Source organism: Xyrauchen texanus, chromosome 14 (genome assembly GCF_025860055.1).
Source record: "Xyrauchen texanus isolate HMW12.3.18 chromosome 14, RBS_HiC_50CHRs, whole genome shotgun sequence".
Taxonomy (NCBI): Eukaryota; Metazoa; Chordata; class Actinopteri; order Cypriniformes; family Catostomidae; genus Xyrauchen; species Xyrauchen texanus.
Genome location: NC_068289.1, coordinates 39,079,924 through 39,099,923, shown reverse-complemented (window position 1 = coordinate 39,099,923; position 20,000 = coordinate 39,079,924). Strand labels below are relative to the sequence as shown.

Sequence of the window (20,000 nt, the reverse complement as noted above, 5' to 3'; positions counted from 1 at the left end):
GAAGCGGGTTTCACCCAGGGCGCCAAAACAAGCTACAGGTGGTAGTTCATAATTAGCATTATTATAGCAACGTGTTTTAAAATTCACATTTAAGGTCTGACTGTGTAATTTATGTTCTAGAATAAAACGTAAATACCTCTTCAAGTAATTTTAACCAAAGTCTTATTTTAGTCCATTACCTCTTCCACCGGCGGGTCCAAAAGGGGGCGCTTAAAATGAATGGTTAAATTGTTAAAATCTCAGAATACATAGGTCAAGCATGTGAGGTGTCATTTGAAAGCTTAAGAGTCTGAACTTTTCATGGATAATCATCATTTCTGCATTTATGCTACATAAAATAACAAAATAAGGCCTGAAAACATTTGTGTTTCAAATCAGCACCACAGAGAGGCCATGTGGTAAAATGATGCATATCTTTATGTAAACTTTATATATCTGCTTTTACCTTTTTTTTATACTTGTCTGTGAACTTGCATGTTAATGTGTTAATTAGCCAATGTTACATCCTAGATGTAACTAGCGTTTTTCCCGCGCAGGTGAAGTGTCTGCTTTCCGGCAAGCCATTCTCCACTTTCTCCAATCCAGGGCATCCCTGGGGGCGACATTGACGTGCTTCATATCTTCCTTGATTCGATCCATCCACCTCTTCTTTGGCCACCCACGTGGCCGTTTCCCGTCGGTGCTGTGCCGCAGTGCTCTCCTCGCCACTGACTCCTCCTCGCTTCGGGTCACATGGCCATACCATCGGAGACGAGCTTCTCTCATCTTCTCCGTGATCGTTGACACTCCCATGAGCGTTCATATTGTGGTCCAGTTGGGTCAGTCCCAGTGCCCACCTGAGCATGCGCAGATCAGACTGCTCCAGTCTGGAGCATTCTGCTCCATAGAGCGCGACTGGGTGGATGACCGTCTTGTAGACCTTTGCCTTAAGGTGCGTGGGCGTGCTTCAGTCTTATAGGACGCCAGTGACCTGGCGCCATTTCATCCAGGCAGCGTTAACTCTTGCTCTTGCGTCTGGCTCTTGCTGTTGCCTTCGGCGGAGAGGTTGGAGCCATGGTACTTAATCTGTTCCACTTTCTTCAGGTCTTTCCCGTTGATGGGGAATGTGCCAGCGGTTTGGGGCCCACCTTCCATGTACTCCATCTTGTCGAGGTTGAGTTTCAGCCCACTTTCGCCGAGGTGGTCATTCCACTGTTTCACTTAGGCGTTGAGTTCCTGGCGGGTCTCTTTGGCGAGGAGGATATTTTCGACGTACATCATCATCCATGGGTGGTTCGTTTGGATGTCAGCCGTTGCTGTGTCCATGCAGAGGATGAAGAGCTGGGGTGATTGGGCTGACCCCTGGTGTTCGCCAACCTGGGGTTAGGGTAATTCCTATGGTTCAAAAATGTTAATTATCTTCCGGGTTTTTGGACTACAAACCTGAACAACAGTTCGATTTATTTCCATTTGGATTCTGCTTCTTTAAATTCACATTTGAATTCTGCATCCTGTTTCCGAGCTGTTCAAAGTCATGAATTCTGAGTGCTGCACAATTATGACAGACAAATTTACTATAATTTACAATATGACTGTTTCATAGATGAATTAATTGAAATAAAGTAACACATTTTAAGACTAGTGTGCTGGAACAGTGCTTAAATAAATCACTTGGCAAACAATGTACATGTTTGTTTATTTAATTTGATTGAAAGCTGCTATTAATTTCACACTGCAGTGTTGAAAGCAACTCTTGTAAAAGCCCCACAAAACGCAACAGGAAACCCCCGCAAGGGTCAAAGTTCAGCTTTAACTTACAGAGTTCTGCATTAATGTTGCAGTGGAAATTGCACTCCTGTCAAACTCTTGCTAATGTATGCCCTAGCCAAACGCGACTCCATGAGGAAGAGTATGAGTGAGCGAGGAGCGGCGTTCTGTTCAATGCTAATGACGGAAATATTTCTGTTAGCGCTCAAGCCTGCGGCGAGAGGTGATTGTGACTCAGTTTGGCACTTCCTCAAGTGATATAAGCGGCCTGTCTGGTGACAGTCTGATCTGTACAGTTTTTAACAAGGTTTCTTGTCCTGCTCCGTGTCAGAGGTGTTTGCCGTATTTCCTGCCAACTCAAATACTCTGCGAGTCTTAAAGGATCAGGTCAACCAGAACTAATCTCACTTCTGCTATTCAAATGTATTTTTCGAAATAATCATTTTGTCATCATTTAGTGACCCTCATGTCATTCCAGAACTGGATTATTTTCTTTCTTCCATGAAACTTAAAAGGAGATGTTAGGCAGAATGTCTGAGCTTTTTTTTAAACAACAAAAGTAGGTTGTTATTTATACTTTCAAGTTCCAAAAATGGACAAAAAGCACCATAGAAGTATCATAACATGTTTATCACTAATAATCTTAAAATCCTTATAACATCAGTGCTAGCAGAGTAAATGATGACAGAAATATAATTTCTTAAAATTAGGGTTATGGGTTTAGGGTTTGGGTTAGCTAGGGTTAGAATTATGGGTTTGGGTTAGGGGTTTGGGTTAGCTAGGATTAGAATTATGAGTTTGGGTTAGCTAGGGTTAGAATTATGAGTTTGGGTTAGCTAGGGTTAGAATTATGGGTTTGGGTTAGGGGTTTGGGTTAGCTAGGGTTAGAATTATGTGTTTGGTTTTGCTAGTGTTAGAATTATGGGTTTGGGTTAGGGGTTTGGGTTAGCTAGGATTAGAATTATGGGTTTGGGTTAGCTAGGGTTAGAATTATGGGTTTGTGTTAGCTAGGGTTAGAATTATGGGTTTGGGTTAGCTAGAGTTAGAATTACGAGTTAGGGTTTGGGTTATTTAGGGTTAGAATTATGGGTTTGGGTTAGCTAGAGTTAGAATTACAAGTTAGGGTTTGGGTTAGCTAGAGTTAGAATTATGGGTTTGGGTTAGCTAGAGTTAGAATTACAAGTTAGGGTGTGGGTTAGCTAGAGTTAGAATTATGGGTTTGGGTTAGCTAGAATTAGAATTACGAGTTAGGGTTTGGGTTATTTAGGGTTAGAATTATGGGTTTGGGTTAGCTAGAGTTAGAATTACAAGTTAGGGTTTGGGTTAGCTAGAGTTAGAATTATGGGTTTGGGTTAGCTAGAGTTAGAATTACAAGTTAGGGTTTGGGTTATTTAGTGTTAGAATTATGGGTTTGGGTTAGGGGTTTGGGTTATTTAGGGTTAGAATTATGGGTTTGGGTTAGCTAGAGTTAGAATTACGAGTTAGGGTTTGGGTTATTTAGGGTTAGAATTATGAGTTTGTGTTAGCTAGGGTTAGAATTACGAGTTAGGGTTTGGGTTATTTAGGGTTAGAATTATGAGTTTGTGTTAGCTAGGGTTAGAATTACGAGTTAGGGTTTGGGTTATTTAGGGTTAGAATTATGGGTTTGGGTTAGCTAGGGTTAGAATTATGATTTAGGGTTTGGGTTATTTAGGATTAGAATTATGGGTTTGGGTTAGGGGTTTGGGTTAGCTAGGGTTAGAATTATGTGTTTGGTTTTGCTAGTGTTAGAATTATGGGTTAGGGTTAGGGGTTTGGGTTAGCTAGGATTAGAATTATGGGTTTGGGTTAGCTAGGGTTAGAATTATGAGTTTGTGTTAGCTAGGGTTAGAATTATGAGTTTGTGTTAGCTAGGGTTAGAATTATGGGTTTGGGTTAGCTAGGGTTAGAATTATGAGTTTGTGTTAGCTAGGGTTAGAATTATGAGTTTGTGTTAGCTAGGGTTAGAATTATGGGTTTGGGTTAGCTAGAGTTAGAATTACGAGTTAGGGTTTGGGTTATTTAGGGTTAGAATTATGGGTTTGGGTTAGCTAGGGTTAGAATTATGATTTAGGGTTTGGGTTATTTAGGATTAGAATTATGGGTTTGGGTTAGGGGTTTGGGTTAGCTAGGATTAGAATTATGGGTTTGGATTAGCTAGGGTTAGAATTATGAGTTTGTGTTAGCTAGGGTTAGAATTATGGGTTTGGGTTAGCTAGAGTTAGAATTATGGGTTTAGGGTTTGGGTTATTTAGGGTTAGAATTATGGGTTTGGTTTAGCTAGTGTTAGAATTATGGGTTTGGGTTAGGGGTTTGGGTTAGCTAGGGTTAGAATTATGTGTTTGGTTTTGCTAGTGTTAGAATTATGGGTTAGGGTTAGGGGTTTGGGTTAGCTAGGATTAGAATTATGGGTTTGGGTTAGCTAGGGTTAGAATTATGAGTTTGTGTTAGCTAGGGTTAGAATTATGTGTTTGGGTTAGCTAGAGTTAGAATTACGAGTTAGGGTTTGGGTTATTTAGGGTTAGAATTATGGGTTTGGGTTAGCTAGGGTTAGAATTATGATTTAGGGTTTGGGTTATTTAGGATTAGAATTATGGGTTTAGGGTTTGGGTTATTTAGGGTTAGAATTATGGGTTTGGGTTAGCTAGGGTTAGAATTATGATTTAGGGTTTGGGTTATTTAGGATTAGAATTATGGGTTTGGGTTAGCTAAGTGTTAGAATTATGGGTTTGGGTTAGCTAGAGTTAGAATTACAAGTTAGGGTTTGGGTTATTTAGGGTTAGAATTATGGGTTTGGTTTAGCTAGAGTTAGAATTATGAGTTAGGGTTTGGGTTATTTAGGATTAGAATTATGGGTTTAGGGTTTGGGTTATTTAGGGTTAGAATTATGGGTTTGGGTTAGCTGGGGTTAGAATTATGATTTAGGGTTTGGGTTATTTAGGATTAGAATTATGGGTTTGGTTTAGCTAGAGTTAGAATTACAAGTTAGGGTTTGGGTTAGCTGGGGTTAGAATTATGGGTTTGGTTTTGCTAGGGTTAGAATTAAGGGTTTGGGTTAGGGTTAGGTTTAGGTTTGGGTTAGCTAGGTTTTGATTAAGGGTTAGGGTTTGGGTTATCCAGGGTTAGAATTAGGGGTTAGGGTTTGGGTTATCCAGGGTTAGAATTAGGGTTTAGGTTTTGGGTTATCTAGGGTTAGAATATGTGTCAGGTTTTGGTGATCTGGAACTAATATGAGTGAGCTTAAGAGATAACCAAGTGAATATTGAATCACTAAAATATTTATTTCTCAGTAGATATTGAATTATAACTCTAAAACAAATGGTAATTTATAAATGAACTTGCTCTTAAATGTTACATTATACAAATTTTTTATCGAGTCATCCGATGCACACTGTACCGTGTGAAATCGTAAGCCGTGATGGACACATCTGTACTGTCTTCAAAATTCAACCCTGTGAAGGAATCTCAGTAGACAGGATGTTACGCAAACATTGAATTCAGACGTGTCTTGATGCCTTCACACCTCTGTCTGTGAAGGAGCCTTTTCAGATGCAGCTCATGTTTGTTCTACACTGTGTATTTTCCTTCGTTCCTCCAGCTGAAATTCCTTTTTTCTGCTTCCAGAAATGCTCCGAGCCTCGTGCGCTCCGGGTCAGCGCCTTCAAAGGGTGCTTTTTATCTCCCCGACTGCAATCGAGTCCCTTCAGTAGAGGCTGAGCCCCTGTAACTCAATTATTAATTTGAATAGTATCATTGCACGTCCAGACGGCTCAGTTTGATGAATAATGAACCCGCAGCGCTGCATAAACACTGCTGATTAGCACAGTGAGGGTCTTCTGTTTAGTAACAGCCAGTGAGAGAAAACATGTCCTGCTGTTTTGTTTAATCACAGATTCTGAGAAATGCTCACAGGTAGTTCAGGATGATAAATGTTACATGTAAACTTGAGTTGTGCGTCAAACAAAAGCCTTATTTATGTAGTTGTTTTTGCTGAATTTGTGAGGCACAGATCATTTGACATCGTTAATGCTGCGTGAGATTTCAGCTGCCAAAATATACACAATTATCCTTGAAGACCCCATGAAGCACAGCTTTCTTTCCTGTGTTCATGTGCATTTCCATTTGAAATAGGACGTTCAAGACCATATCAAAGGTCTTGTTCCTTTTTTAAAAGCCAGTAGCCTTTAGTTTACATCACAGCCATGAATGTGATTTGCGACCTGCAACCAAGACTGTAAATTAAATGTATTTGGGTTAAAAAAAAAATTCGACTTCAGACACTTTCAGCACTGAGGACTTAAAGTAGCCTTTTCCTCGGCCACTCCTCCACCCTCTAGCGGATGACAGCAGCGCATCCCAGGGAGGATCAGAGGCAGTCCTCTGGCCTGGGTTTGCCCCGCCTCTGGCAGCAGTCCTCCCTCTCCAGGCGGTCGGTTAGGAGCCCATCCTCCCCACGCGGTCGGCAGCCTTTCCTCCGCTCTCAGGCGGCTGGGCTCCTTCGTCCTCTGGCAGACAGCCGTGTCTGCTCCATTGAGGTGGATGGTAGTGGCGAGGACTCTACTACGCCGCATCCCTCCTCCTTCCCGGGTTTCGGCACCAGTGTATCGAGGTAAAAGGGAAAGGAGGAGGCGAGAACCGGCTTGACAATATAAATGATAGTTTAATAAAGAACTTAACCAAAAGACACAAACACAAACAGGTGTCGGACAGCTGCCCGTAAATCTCTCTCTCTCGCACTGTCGTCTCTGGTCACGACCCGGCCCCGCCCTCCGCCCTGCCACATTCCTCCCTGGTTAGGGTTAGTTAACTAGACACTCTCACTAGTTGATTTAATTGGTCTACTAACAATGTCCAGCAGTGTGTGTTCATGCATCACAGGAGATTTGTGTTATTTTTGCTGGAAATGACGATGATGGAAATGACATTTTTAAAATTTTTCAAATAAAATGACTGACTCTTTTGCCTTGAGAAGGCTAATTTTATAGACTAACATTTGATGTATCCTAAATACACGCAATTAAATCATATTGTGAATGTTTGCAAAAAGGAAAAAGATGGAAAGTATTTTTATGTGTGAACAGCACGATTGGAACATTTACCAGTAAAAGCAACGCAACGATTTTCCTGTTATTTACCAGGTTGCATGTGTGAACGGGGCTTTTTCAAATCATTAAATATCAATATTTGGACATTTTTATGAAAATGCACATTTTGTTCAGGTCCTTTGGTGCAACCATGAGAAAACTCCCTGATAATCTTGACTTAAAAATTATAATATTTGTAAAAACCATGAAACATATTCCAAAAACCAAGTTGTGTTCACTCGTGTATTCAAGGTGCAAAGAAACAGTTTTAATACCGTTTACTTGATGGTTACACCACATGACACTTTTAAAGTCATTTAAATCAAATTTATTTTTGTAAAAAAGGCTCTAAAATGTTTTCGCAATTTTTTAAAAACAACATGAACTCAAATATGTATTAAAAAACAATCACACAATAAATATTGAAATTGTTTCCATTTATTTCACTCTTTGTTTACATTATCCTAGTTTTAAAAATTATATGATAATTTGTATTTTTATAATGTATTTTCATAATTTAATATTGAAAGTCTTGTTCTGGGACTAAAAAAGTCAAATCTAGAAATAAAAGTCATTTGAAAAGTGCCCGCAGATAAAGAAACACTCGTACTGTATATTGTACAATACATACAGTTTTCAAATGTTAAACTTTGTGTATCACTTTATTTCCAGAGCCATTCGTGAATCGTTACCATGTTCAGTGGACGCCCGAAAACTGCAGCCACAACCGGAGCAGAGGACCAGAGAAATCAGTCACTCAGGTTTGTGTAATATCTGTCATGCACAAAACACTAAAAGCCCAATTGTGTTCATGTGTATTTACGATCCACAACTGAATCAGCCAAGATCTGCATGAACAAGCCTCTCGCTCTCCATAAATGCAGCCTCTCACGGGACTAAAGAGTCATTTCTCTTCATTATTGGAAGCAAATTAGCCAGTGTTGTTTCAGATGATGTGGTCCAGTGCCTAATAAAACACATGTATTAAAATAACATTTCCAGGAAGCAGATTAAATTCATCAAACCTTGCCGTTCCCACAGGAGCACTAACACACTGTTTCGGTTCGGTGCAGTAAGTCTGTGCTCATGCAGATGCATTCTTAACTGCGCTCTGCACTAGTTGCTAGGAAGTGTGCATTGGTTTTCTAGACGTCTGGAAAATGTGAGGCATTCCTGAGTCACTATTCTGAAACACAGTATTGTGTTTGAATGCATTTAAATGCTGTTCATCAAGCTGCCTTTTCTCGACACCATTTACATGGTTTAATTGAACCCTTTAAGCTCAGATTGGCCCACGAGAAACAAAATAATCATCAAATTATTAATAACTACAGTCTTGAGCAACACAAAACAGGTTTCGTTTGAAAGTTTAGATGCTTTACTTTACAACACATGTAGACATTATGACCAAAACTGAACAAGAGCTTTAAAATCTGCAGACAAATCCGAATTGTTCCGTTTTTATCATTTATTAAAAAATTGCACTGCACATATTATTGCAATCAGTAAAAACATCAAACTGATCAAATAGTCATGTGTCATATGTAATTGGAAAGATCTCAAAGGGTAAAATACAACCAGACTATTTGTTTTAATCACAGATGAATATATAGTAAGTAATTGCTAAATATATGTCTTTGACAAATATGTTGGTGTTGACGCGTTTTTGCTTATAAATTAATATCACATGCCATTATTTAGAGTCTGTGATTATCTTTCAATCGAGTCCACACACAAGATAATCAGATGTATAGATCATTAGATAATCCACATGAAGCACAATGTTACATATGACCACCAGGAGATGGCGCCAAATACACGACACAGACTCAATGATGACTCAAATGACACAGAATGAAACTCATTCTGTGAAATCTCATGACTAAAATCATGTCTGCATGCTATGCAAACCTTTAGTCATTGTTGTGTTTGCATGTGTAATTAGTTCTTATGTACAATTATTATCTTTTATTTGTTTGGAGATGTTTTTGGACACTATGATCAATTATATTTGTAATGTTGGAACTTTTGATTGCTTTGTCGTATCAACACAAACTTTCTCTCAGATACAGTCGACATGATTGAGAACAAAACAAAAGCAGTTTTTCACCACCTTATTTACATTCAGAGATGTATAATGAGAAATCAGAAAAAAAAAATATGAAAAAAGTAAATTTTTGGCTCAATTATTTTTGTGATTTTTAAAAAACATATTTTTTATGTCAAGTCTTAGGCCTTTAATTTTGGGTAAGCCACTGTAACAGGAAATCTTTAACTCTTTCCCCGCCAGCGTTTTTTAAAAAAAGTTGCCAGCCACCGCCAGGGTTTTTGACGATTTTCGCTACATTTTAATGGCCCGCAGAATATTTTTTTCCATGAATATATGAAGATACTATATATCAAAATAAAGATCTGGGCCTCTGCCTTTAGGCAAAAAAAAAGATTTAATTTTATCTTCATTTGTTCTTTTTTTATTGCAACTTGAACAGAGGTAGGTTTTGTCAAAAAACAACATTTCAGACAAAAAGCTGATAAAAAGGCATGTTTATGTCTGATATTTTGAGCTTCTCATACTCCACTTCTTCATGTTTGAGACGATCGCAGTCTGTTTCTTTGATCAAAGAGTTGCGTACTCTTTCAAAACATGCGCAGGGGTCTTCCTTACCGTATAACACCTAAAACACGGAAACCCGGGTAATTCTGTGTTTGGCGGGGAAGCGTTTTTTCATAAAACACGGAAAATTCTTTGTTTGGCGGGGAAAGAGTTAAAAACACCTTCAGAGCTTAAAGGGTTATATAATATTAACAACATACTAGACAGCAGCAGCCTCATTTACGTTCATTTTAGACTGTTTACATTAATACCTCTCCAGGACGGGCAATGTCACTGAATTTGGAAGTGTATTTTACCTTTTCCGCACTATCTGGATTACCATTACTCAGCGAGCACATTAGAGTCAGTCAAACAGCACGTTAAGCAGTTTTTTTTATATTATCCCTGATGGTTGATAGGATGCTCTGGTTGATTTAAGCAAAGCCCCTAACCGTATGTATCATGAGGTGTGCTATTACTTCTCCAAGCGATCTGACTGATAGCCTGGTGGACAGGTGAACAAACTCGGACTCAATGGGTTTTGAAGGACATTGAAGGATGGACTCGAGAACAGAATATCAAAAGGTGTAGAAGTCTTTTGACTCTTTTGCATTGTAGCTGCGGGTTTTGCACAAACAATCTTCCTCAGAACATGTTAATCTAGTTAGAATCCTCTCACACGTCAAGGTCACCTGACCAGTTTGATAAATGTTCTTCTCTTTTTACAGGAGAACTACATAAATCTACCACATCTGCTGTTCTCCTGTAAGTACAGAGTGACCGTTCACACACTGAATGCCAGACGAAGATCTAAAGACGAGAGCACCACCTTCATAATGCCGTCCTGCGCGACACTCAGGAGTAAGAGCCTGAAACCCATCGCCTGTCCCGGAGACCCGAGTAAGCGGCATTCATTCATAGCAAGGGTACATCGATGTATCGCTGACGATATTTATTGGCCAATTATATTGACCAAATTAAAACCATCAGCATATCGGTTATAAGTATGAAAACGCCGATATGAAAAACCAATGGTTTATTTATAATTAATTAGTGACACACTTCGGAAAAACTCTGTGAATTGAAATGCACAATACAGAAATAATAAAAGTCATAATATGTAGAAAGGTTAGCACTGCTAAGAACACGTCATATTTAAATTGTATTCTTTCTCGTTTTCACAATAATGCAGAAAAAACACCATAAATGGACATGACAGTTGTTAAAGCGGCACTTACATATAGGCTACATGATACGAGCAGACTTTATGATATCTACAAATGCTGCATGACTGATTTGAAATAAGACTGAAATCACAATATGGCCTTGTGCGATTACTAAACCTTAAAAGACTGAGTTTCTGCATTCAGTGCTGTGTGAGCAAGCGGCACCCTCTAGCGGTCTGCACTGCATTATCAATGATCCATTATACCACTATGATGGTGGTCAAGGCCAATACAACTATTTTAGATATTCTCATTTCAGGTTGTGTTGCGAATTAATTGTCCAAAAATCCCAAATTTCAAAAATCAATCTTCTTTATTCTCTGGAGGTATTTTTGGTACTTTGAAGCCAAAATGCATTGTGTCACTTTTAGAAATGCACGCTGTTTGCAACTTGGCTCCAAACCTTTGTGTTACTATTCTAAGGTTAGATAATGTATCATCTGTCTCAGGTGATCGATCACATCGATTGCACATTTTAGATGTATATCACTACGAGGTATAAACAGCCGTATGTCTCGCCTGACCACTTGGGATTGGATCTCCCGAGATGGATTGGCTGATTTTGAGGCCACATCCATACCAAAACATTTTCGTTAGAAAACCCATTCATTTCGCTAGGTTTAAAGCCTCTTATGTGCATTAGAACGGCTTTTTCTTTCACCAACACTGCTCTCAAAGTGCCCTCGATTGCCACTTAATTTGGAAAGCGATCACGTTAGGAAACAAAAAAACAAACTCAGTTTTCAGTTTCCTAACATCATTGTTTCCTAAAGTATGCAAATATGGAAAATTCTCAGTTTTTATCTATGTTTGTAGATGCAAGCGTAAATGTAGCAAAATCAATGAGCTTTTAATCGAAAACGTATTAGGATGGCCACATCTGCACTAATCTATTAGTTTGAAAACTTCAGTTTCTTAACATCATCATTTTACAGTTTGCAGTGATGGAGAGTGTTTTCAAAATTCTTCATTTTCGTTCACTGTTCTGCTGTGGATGAGAGGTGAAAACGTAGCAAAATGAATGTGTTTTCAAACGTAAACGTGTTAATGTAGACACTATTAAGTTTCGTTTGAAAGCGCATCTTTTTCTCTACGTTTTGGCCTTCCATCCACACTGAGATGGAGTTTTTGACAATGAAATGAAGTTTTCGAAAACGCTCTCCCAACGTATTTGCGGCGTAGTGTGGACGGGGAAAACTGAGATATCTGAAAACGATTACGTATTTGTTTTCATGTGACGCAGTCATGTGATCCATTAAACACAAAGCAATCAAGGTGAAAGTAAAGATGAATGTTACATTGTTTAAACTTTGTTTAACATTGTTGCTTTGAATGTTACTATGTTTTACATTGCGTTCCTCAACTAAGACCAAAAGGATCAATTGTAACTCCTCCTAGAGCTTTCTGCCAACATCCACCAAACTTGGCACAATCCTTCGGACTGTTCTGACTCCGATTGCTGTGACATTTCTAACTGATCGGAATTACAGTTTTTCTCTGACGGACAATCAAATATCTTCTTTGTTTTATGTTGTTCTTGTTTTCTCCAGCTCCATCAAAAGTTTTGGCAAAGCCTGAAAATCTGACCGCGGCGTTCACCTTCCATGGTGGCAACGTGACGGCTCATTTCCTCTGGAGGGTGTCGCGTCTCCAACCACATCAGCCAATCACAGGTTTCCAGGTCACATGGGCAGAGATTACCACAGAAAGCCGCCAGAACAGTCTGCCAAACAGCATCATTTCACAGTCACAGATTCTGCCACCTGTAAGTTGTCTCGATTCACGCTGTTCTCCCACGACGTGACACATATCACACTTAATGTGCATTTATGTTCTTGGCTCACGCTTTCATGGAGAATGGATGGCAGTTTAATCCAAGACTGTAATGTATGATATCCAATCATCTGTTGTTGGTCCACAGTATCATGTCGTTGACTTGGCATGTAAAATACCTATTGAATATTCACAGTGTAATTAATAGTGCTTTTTAAAATCCTTCCTTGTGTTGGGACTTGCTTGTGAGATGTTTCAATAGCGTCTCTGATTTACATTTCTGCCGTTAGAGATCTTAATTAGATTTATTCTCCGTAACTCAATTATTTGCATTAAATATTTGAAATCTTCTTTGCTTCAGTGGATGTTTTGGTTGAAATGATGGTTCCTCAGATTGGGGGAAAAAACCTTTTAAGCCACTTTAAAGATCAAGATATGAATATCAATGTGAAACTTTATCATCCAGCCCTTATGGGAAGAATTGTGAATTTGTGAAAGATGTTCAACACAGCACAGTTGTGAGTGTGAGATTGCTTTTAATATTGAGATTGAAGTTAATATCCAGTAACTTCCAATTTAGACTTATAAATAAATAAATAAATAAATAAATCCTATTTTAAGCACCATTAGGATTTTTCTCATTGCAGTTATCATAACCGCAATGAGAAATAAAAAAGATGTTTGTTTTGTTATTCTCATTAACGCAATGAGAAATGTCATTTTTATTCTACTTGAACTTTTTTTAAAAAGTGCTGATTTTAATTTATAGATCATTGTACAACAGCATCTTTTAAAATATAACACAGTGTAAAACAGTTAAATGATGGGCAAGGAGGAGGCGAGAACCGGCTTGTCAATATAAATCGTAATTTAATGAAAACTCAAACCAAAAGCATAAACAAACACACATGATGGACATGCCCGTAATTCTCTCTCTCTCGAACAATCGTCACCGGCCGCCTTTATCCCTCCCGCGCCTCATCAGGCGCGCGATATTCCGACCCGGCCCCGCCCCGCCCTGCTCCACATGGTTAAAACAAAAAAAAGACTGTTTTACAGTAATGAGAATTGTCATCGAAAACAATGAGAACAGTAAAAATAAAACATCCAGCTGCATTGCGGTAATGAAAACTGGAAAGTAAAATGTGCATAAGTGTCCTGAAAATAATGTCAATGCAAAAAAAAATTATTTTCCAAGAGGTACAGAACATAAAGCCTATTTTAAGAGCTGAGAGAATTATTTCACAACGAGGATTTTTTATTTTTTATTGTACATTTTACAAATTTGCTATTTTAAATTAAAAAATCATGATATAACAGCATCTTTTAAAATGTAATATGGGTAAAAAAAACTAACAGAAAAACAACAACTTAATTTTCCTAAATGTACAGAAAATAAAGCCTATTTTTAGAGCCATTTAGATTTTTTTCATTGTGATATTATTTTCATGGCAGTTACACACATTTTGTCCCCCAGTGATCATTTCCGCAATGAGAAACAACTGAACAAACATTTGTTAAATTGCACATTTAAAATGTGCTGATTTTAATATCGAAATAATTGTTCAACTGCATCTTTTTAAATGCAAGACGGGTAATAAAAACACTCTGACCCTGTTTCCAGCTGGTATTAAGATGTGTTTCGGGTGATCGGATCACATGTGAGCACTGAATACAGGTCTAAACGGGGTCTAAAACGTTTTGTGATTGAATCACAAAATCCACATACATATGTGGTCAAAAACGCAAGTGACCCGATTGCATTTGAGGTGTAAACGCTAATCCATCCTGTATGCGTCCCGGCAGCAGTGAAGCTCCGCCCCTCATCTGTCAATCAACTAAAACAAGAGTTTAAAGTGTGCCGGTTACGAGCGGCTTTAAAAGGAAATAACCGTCCGATCGGACAGATCGAAAATGTAAAAAAGCGGCTTCACGATCACGAGAGCTTCAGCAGTATGTCGTGATGTATGTCGTCATGAAACAGAGACCCTCCCCTCTAAATCCGAGCACAAGCGGTCACAGGTGACGCATTTAAGCGACCGGGTGTAAACAGCGATGTGTCTCGGCTGACCACATGTGATCGTAAAACCAGGTGTAAACGGGACCTGTGTTACGGTAATGAGAATCATCATGTAAAACAATGAGAAAACATTCAGCCGCATTGATGTACGTGTGTAAGTGTCCTCAAAATGATGCCAAAAATCATATTGGTCCTAAATATAAGCTTCATGTTCTTTATGCAAAGTGTAATTGCATTTTCATTGTTTTGATTTGTGGTTTAATATGACCAGGACATTTTCTTGACAGGTTTCATGTGAAGCACCAAGACAACTTCTGGAATACTGCTTGTCCAATCAGATTAGACGACCAGAAATAACTGCTGTATAATTGTTAATATTGTTAGTCGAATCTCTCTGTTCTCTGATCAGCGCCGTCAAACGTCTGCCAGACGCCCTTCGTGAACAAACACTCCTCACACGGCACAATCACATTATTATGATTCAGATTTACAGCTGTGTGTTCAGTGAGGCCTTCACTGACTCCAATCAGATTCACTCTGTCCAGAGGGAGAAGTTTCTTTCCAAATGAGTTTATACAATTCCTCAGATCTTTCCTCTTCCGAGAGAATATTGAGGACAGTTATCAGATTGGTTGGACATGATGGACATGTTTATGAATGCCTGTGTGATTATTTTATTCTTTCCAATGAGAAAAAGCTGAAATGCTTCCAAATGAACTAATAACAAACATCAAATAAAGATGCCGTGAGACGCCACATGAGCAAAACATCTCCTGGAGAACCGTCTTTACTTCATAGTTTTGTGTTCTGGGGTGGGGCGGTGTGATCGTATGTACCCGGATGTGATACTACCTTGAATTTCCATCTAAATGAACTTGACTGTGATCGCGTCTTTGAGTCGTCTCAGTAGTGACTTTGTGCTTTGTGTTGTTTGTCAGGATCATAATCTGCTGGTGGTGTCAAACCTTCGAGCGGCTTCGTTCTACAGGTTAGAGGTTCAGGTGATCACGACCGCTGGAGAAGGTCCTGCGACAATGAAGATCTTCCAGACGCCGAACCGACCGCCGCTACAACAAAGTAAACGAACCCACCACTGTGATTTAAAGTCACTTTAAGCTGTTTGTTACCAGAGGAAGTGTATTGCTTTGGTTTGTGCAAAGGTGTACAAACAGTCTTAAAAGTAGCAGGGACCATTCACATATCACCTTTTGTTGAAATGAAAAAAAGCAAAAATGGAGGTTACAGTGAGACACTTACAATGGAAGTGAATGGGGCCAGTTTTTGGAGGGATAAAGGCAGAAATTTGTAAGCATGTAATTCTGGTTCTGTTCGCCTCATCTTTCTCCAAATAGTCTTAATTTATTCCACTAGATGGCAGGAAACACTAGAAAAAATTATGTTTCCTCTATCACATTCCATCACAATATACAGATCTGAATGTAGGGGGCGCTCTAACACATTTTACCCCTCACAGATGTGAACTGTAGGGGGCGCTCTAACACATTTTACCCCTCACAGATGTGAACTGTAGGGGGCGCTCTAACACATTTTACCCCTCACAGATGTGAACTGTAGGGGGCTCTAACACATTATACCCCTCACAGATGTGAACTGTAGGGGCGCTCTAACACATTATACCCCTCACAGATGTGAACTGTAGGGAGCGCTCTAACACATTTTACCCCTCACAGATGTGAACTGTAGGGGGCGCTCTAACACATTTTACCCCTCACAGATGTGAACTGTAGGGGGGCTCTAACACATTATACCCCTCACAGATGTGAACTGTAGGGGGCGCTCTAACACATTATACCCCTCACAGATGTGAACTGTAGGGGGCACTCTAACACATTTTACCCCCTCACAGATGTGAACTGTAGGGGGCGCTCTAACACATTTGACCCCTCACAGATGTGAACTGTAGGGGGCACTCTAACACATTTGACCCCTCACAGATGTGAACTGTAGGGGGCGCTCTAACACATTATACCCCTCACAGATGTGAACTGTAGGGGGCGCTCTAACACATTTTACCCCCTCACAGATGTGAACTGTAGGGTGCGCTCTAACACATTATACCCCTCACAGATGTGAACTGTAGGGGGCGCTCTAACACATTATACCCCTCACTGATGTGAACTGTAGGGGGCACTCTAACACATTTTACCCCTCACAGATGTGAACCGTAGGGGGCGCTCTAACACATTATACCCCTCACAGATGTGAACTGTAGGGGGCGCTCTAACACATTTTACCCCCTCACAGATGTGAACTGTAGGGGGCGCTCTAACACATTATACCCCTCACAGATGTGAACTGTAGGGGGCGCTCTAACACATTATACCCCTCACAGATGTGAACTGTAGGGGGCGCTCTAACACATTATACCCCTCACAGATGTGAACTGTAGGGGGCACTCTAACACATTATACCCCTCACAGATGTGAACCGTAGGGGGCGCTCTAACACATTTTACCCCTCACAGATGTGAACCGTAGGGGGGCGCTCTAACACATTTTACCCCTCACAGATGTGCTCGTCCATAGACATTCAGTCTAATTTTATGTTCAAGCAACACCCTCATTATTTCATTGAATATCTCTGCCTCTTAGTGGACTGCAAGCTCAATCTAGGTGTCATTAGAAAGCTGAGATCCTCCCTTTGTGATGATGTATAACATTTTGTATACATAGTCTGATCATTAATTTAGCATGCTTTTCCTCCTGGATGGCATACTGTATTTTGATCTGGACATCTAAGATTTAACGTTGGATTATTCAGCACATGCTCACAGACAATTAAAAATGGCTATTTTTTAGAAAACTGCTTTTAACTTGGAAAGGTAAAAGCAGATATAATGTAATTTTTTTAGCTATTTGGGGCTGACAGCAGACGTTACTGGAGCATAAAAGAGACGTTTGTATTTGACGACTTACAGAAATCATATTTCACTTTGTGATTCTTTTGAAAATCTTTTGAACTGTGATATTAGTGCAACACAATTAACTATACAGTCACATTCATGAGAATGAGAGCTTTTATTTGATATATGACTTGCCCATTTATGTGCTATGGGAAGGACTTTTATTTTTATATAAATATTTCTACCACATATCATCTAGGGGGCACTAATTTTCAACGTGAATGTTTTTGAGGGCTTATTTTGTGATTTTGTGACTCTTTGTAAAGTTCAGATTGTAAGCTTTCAAATGTGATCACATATGTATACGGAGACATTTAAAACGTAAAGTTCATGATATACTTTCATGATATAACACCCCGCTTTGGATCCGCCAGGGTTTTACGGTTATTTTAGGGTTTCCGGTGTTGCAGTACATCGTCATGGCGATGAGTGATTTAATGACAGTAAAATCATGTTAACACACATATTGTTTATGTCTTGTGTCTATACTTTTATAACAGTGAGTATTTTAATGTTTACTGATTAAACCCCATTGACTTGCATTGGAAGTGTCTCACTGGAACACGCATTTGTGCTTGTTTGAAAGGAGCAACGGGTTGAAATTTATTTTTTGGTAATCAACATTATGCCACAAATGCTGTCAATTAAACGTAACTTATATTGAACCCGCAATATTCCTTTAATATACTGAAATTTGCCTTGAATCTTGGGCGCAGTCGTGCATGCTTTGTAAACATGCTTGTTTACATAAATGCAGCGCAAACATACATACCCCACTAACAAATCAATCTGAATAATAACAAAACTAATAACAAACCCCTGAAAAGGTCATTGAAATTAATTTGTATAAAAAGGTCCCCCTGTTTATAATACATGTCATTTATATTTTGATTTATAATTGAGGAACGTTTTTTATTCGTCGCAGAATCTCGACATCATCATCAGCAGCACCCACAGAAGTCTGCCTTCGAGAAGCACTGATCACGCCAGAAACACGGCAAACTTTTAACCAACGCTCTCGTCACGAAAACTGTTCGTCTGATCATCTGCAAACGTCTGAGCTTCATTCTCTCTTGATGAAGTTCTCCACAGCTTTCCTCTGTGAACGTGCACTTGCAAAGCATTTAAGACGGTTAAAGTCAGAGCGACGTGTGTGAACTATGAATGTAAGTTGCTTTCTGTTGGACGAACGGGAAGAAACTGAAATTCAACCATTAGATTTGTGATCTGTGTGAACTGAATGCTATTACGGGCAGTATGGGCGATTTATATATTGTTGAAAGTACGTCACAGTATAGTTATGTTTGCTGGGTAATCAGTAAAAATGCTTTATATTTTAAGAACCATATGATGATGCTATTTCGAGAGAATGCAGTTAATTAGATACAAACATACGATTATACAACACAAAAGAAGCTCGTCCACGGCAACTAAGATGATGCATTTAGAAGATCTCCGATCATCTTATTAATATGTGAGCAATACTCAATTATATGATTAACAGAGTTGTTTTACTCATTCAAATATAACGGTTCTTGGCTGTAGAGGTGTTTGTCGTGGAATGTTAATATTTATTTATGTGTGTGCGACGCTTCATTTGTTTGTGTGCGAGAATGTGTTTTTCCATGTATTAGCAAGTCCATATTTTTGAAACTTCCTGTAAAGACAATGTAAAAAAAACAAAACAAATTGTACATAATATAGTCTGTATGTTCTGTCATTTCCATGAATAGGACCTGTACATACTTTGAAGTAATAAAATAATCCCTTTTCTTCGTTGCCTGATCTGTAGTCCTGTGTTTGTGTGTTGTGTCCCGTCAAGGAACGGGATCATTGTGGAATTCAAGGTACATTTCATGTCAACAAAAACGGCGATTTCTCGATAACGTTAATCTATTTCTTCAGTGTAACATTTCTACTAGTTGCATAACTTGAGCATTAAAGACGTTTTTGATATAATAAGGGAAATTGTGTTTTCTCTCGTGAGTTTCTCGATGATGTTACGGACAAACTGCACATCATTACAGACACTGATTACATGCTGCACTTCAGGTGACTCATAATTAAGAGCTCTTTTGTGTATTCGGCCGTATGTGCATTAATGCTTTTCAAATAATGTTAAGAATTTTATGTTGTTGTTTTTTTGCATATATTCATGTGATATTTTCAGCACGGTCACTAGTGACCGTAACTTTTATTTTTCAATCGTAAATCTGCTTTGAGTATAATTTTGGTAGTTTTAAGAGATTTAATGCAAAACATATATAAAATATACCTTGAAGGATATCTGAAGCATTCTTGTTATTTGAACTGTAAAAAAAGCTGTAACAGTTGAAAAAGCAAATTCACAAAATACAATGATGCCATTGGAACTAAGATGACCTCAGGTTTGGAGGTCGTCTGTGTATCTCAGTGAGTATTGACGCTGACTATCACACCTGGAGTCATGAGTTTGAATCTAGGGCATCCTGAGTGACTCCAGCCAGGTCTCCTTAGCAACCAAATTGGCCCGGTTGCTAGGGAGGGTAGAGTCACATGGGGTAACCTCCTCGTGGTCACTATAATGTGGTTCTCGCTCTCGGTGGGGCGTGTGGTGAGTTGTGCGTGGATGCCGCGG

At 39.1% G+C, this 20,000-nt stretch overlaps 1 protein-coding gene across 2 annotated transcripts in view; it reads left to right on the top strand.

The window, feature by feature from the left end:
* Positions 1 to 19,228, top strand: part of LOC127655364 (anosmin-1) — an 86,653-nt gene extending 67,425 nt beyond the window's left edge. Inside the window, exons 10-14 of one of the 2 annotated variants that reach the window (XM_052143138.1) lie at positions 7,521 to 7,609; positions 10,170 to 10,341; positions 12,218 to 12,432; positions 15,399 to 15,537; positions 18,309 to 19,228. In XM_052143138.1, coding sequence (XP_051999098.1) covers positions 7,521 to 7,609; positions 10,170 to 10,341; positions 12,218 to 12,432; positions 15,399 to 15,537; positions 18,309 to 18,364 — 671 coding nt within the window. In that variant the 3' untranslated portion in view covers positions 18,365 to 19,228. The remainder of the gene's footprint in view (positions 1 to 7,520; positions 7,610 to 10,169; positions 10,342 to 12,217; positions 12,433 to 15,398; positions 15,538 to 18,308) is intronic. The other variant, XM_052143139.1, reaches the window with a different exon arrangement.
* The last annotated feature ends 772 nt before the right edge of the window (positions 19,229 to 20,000 follow it).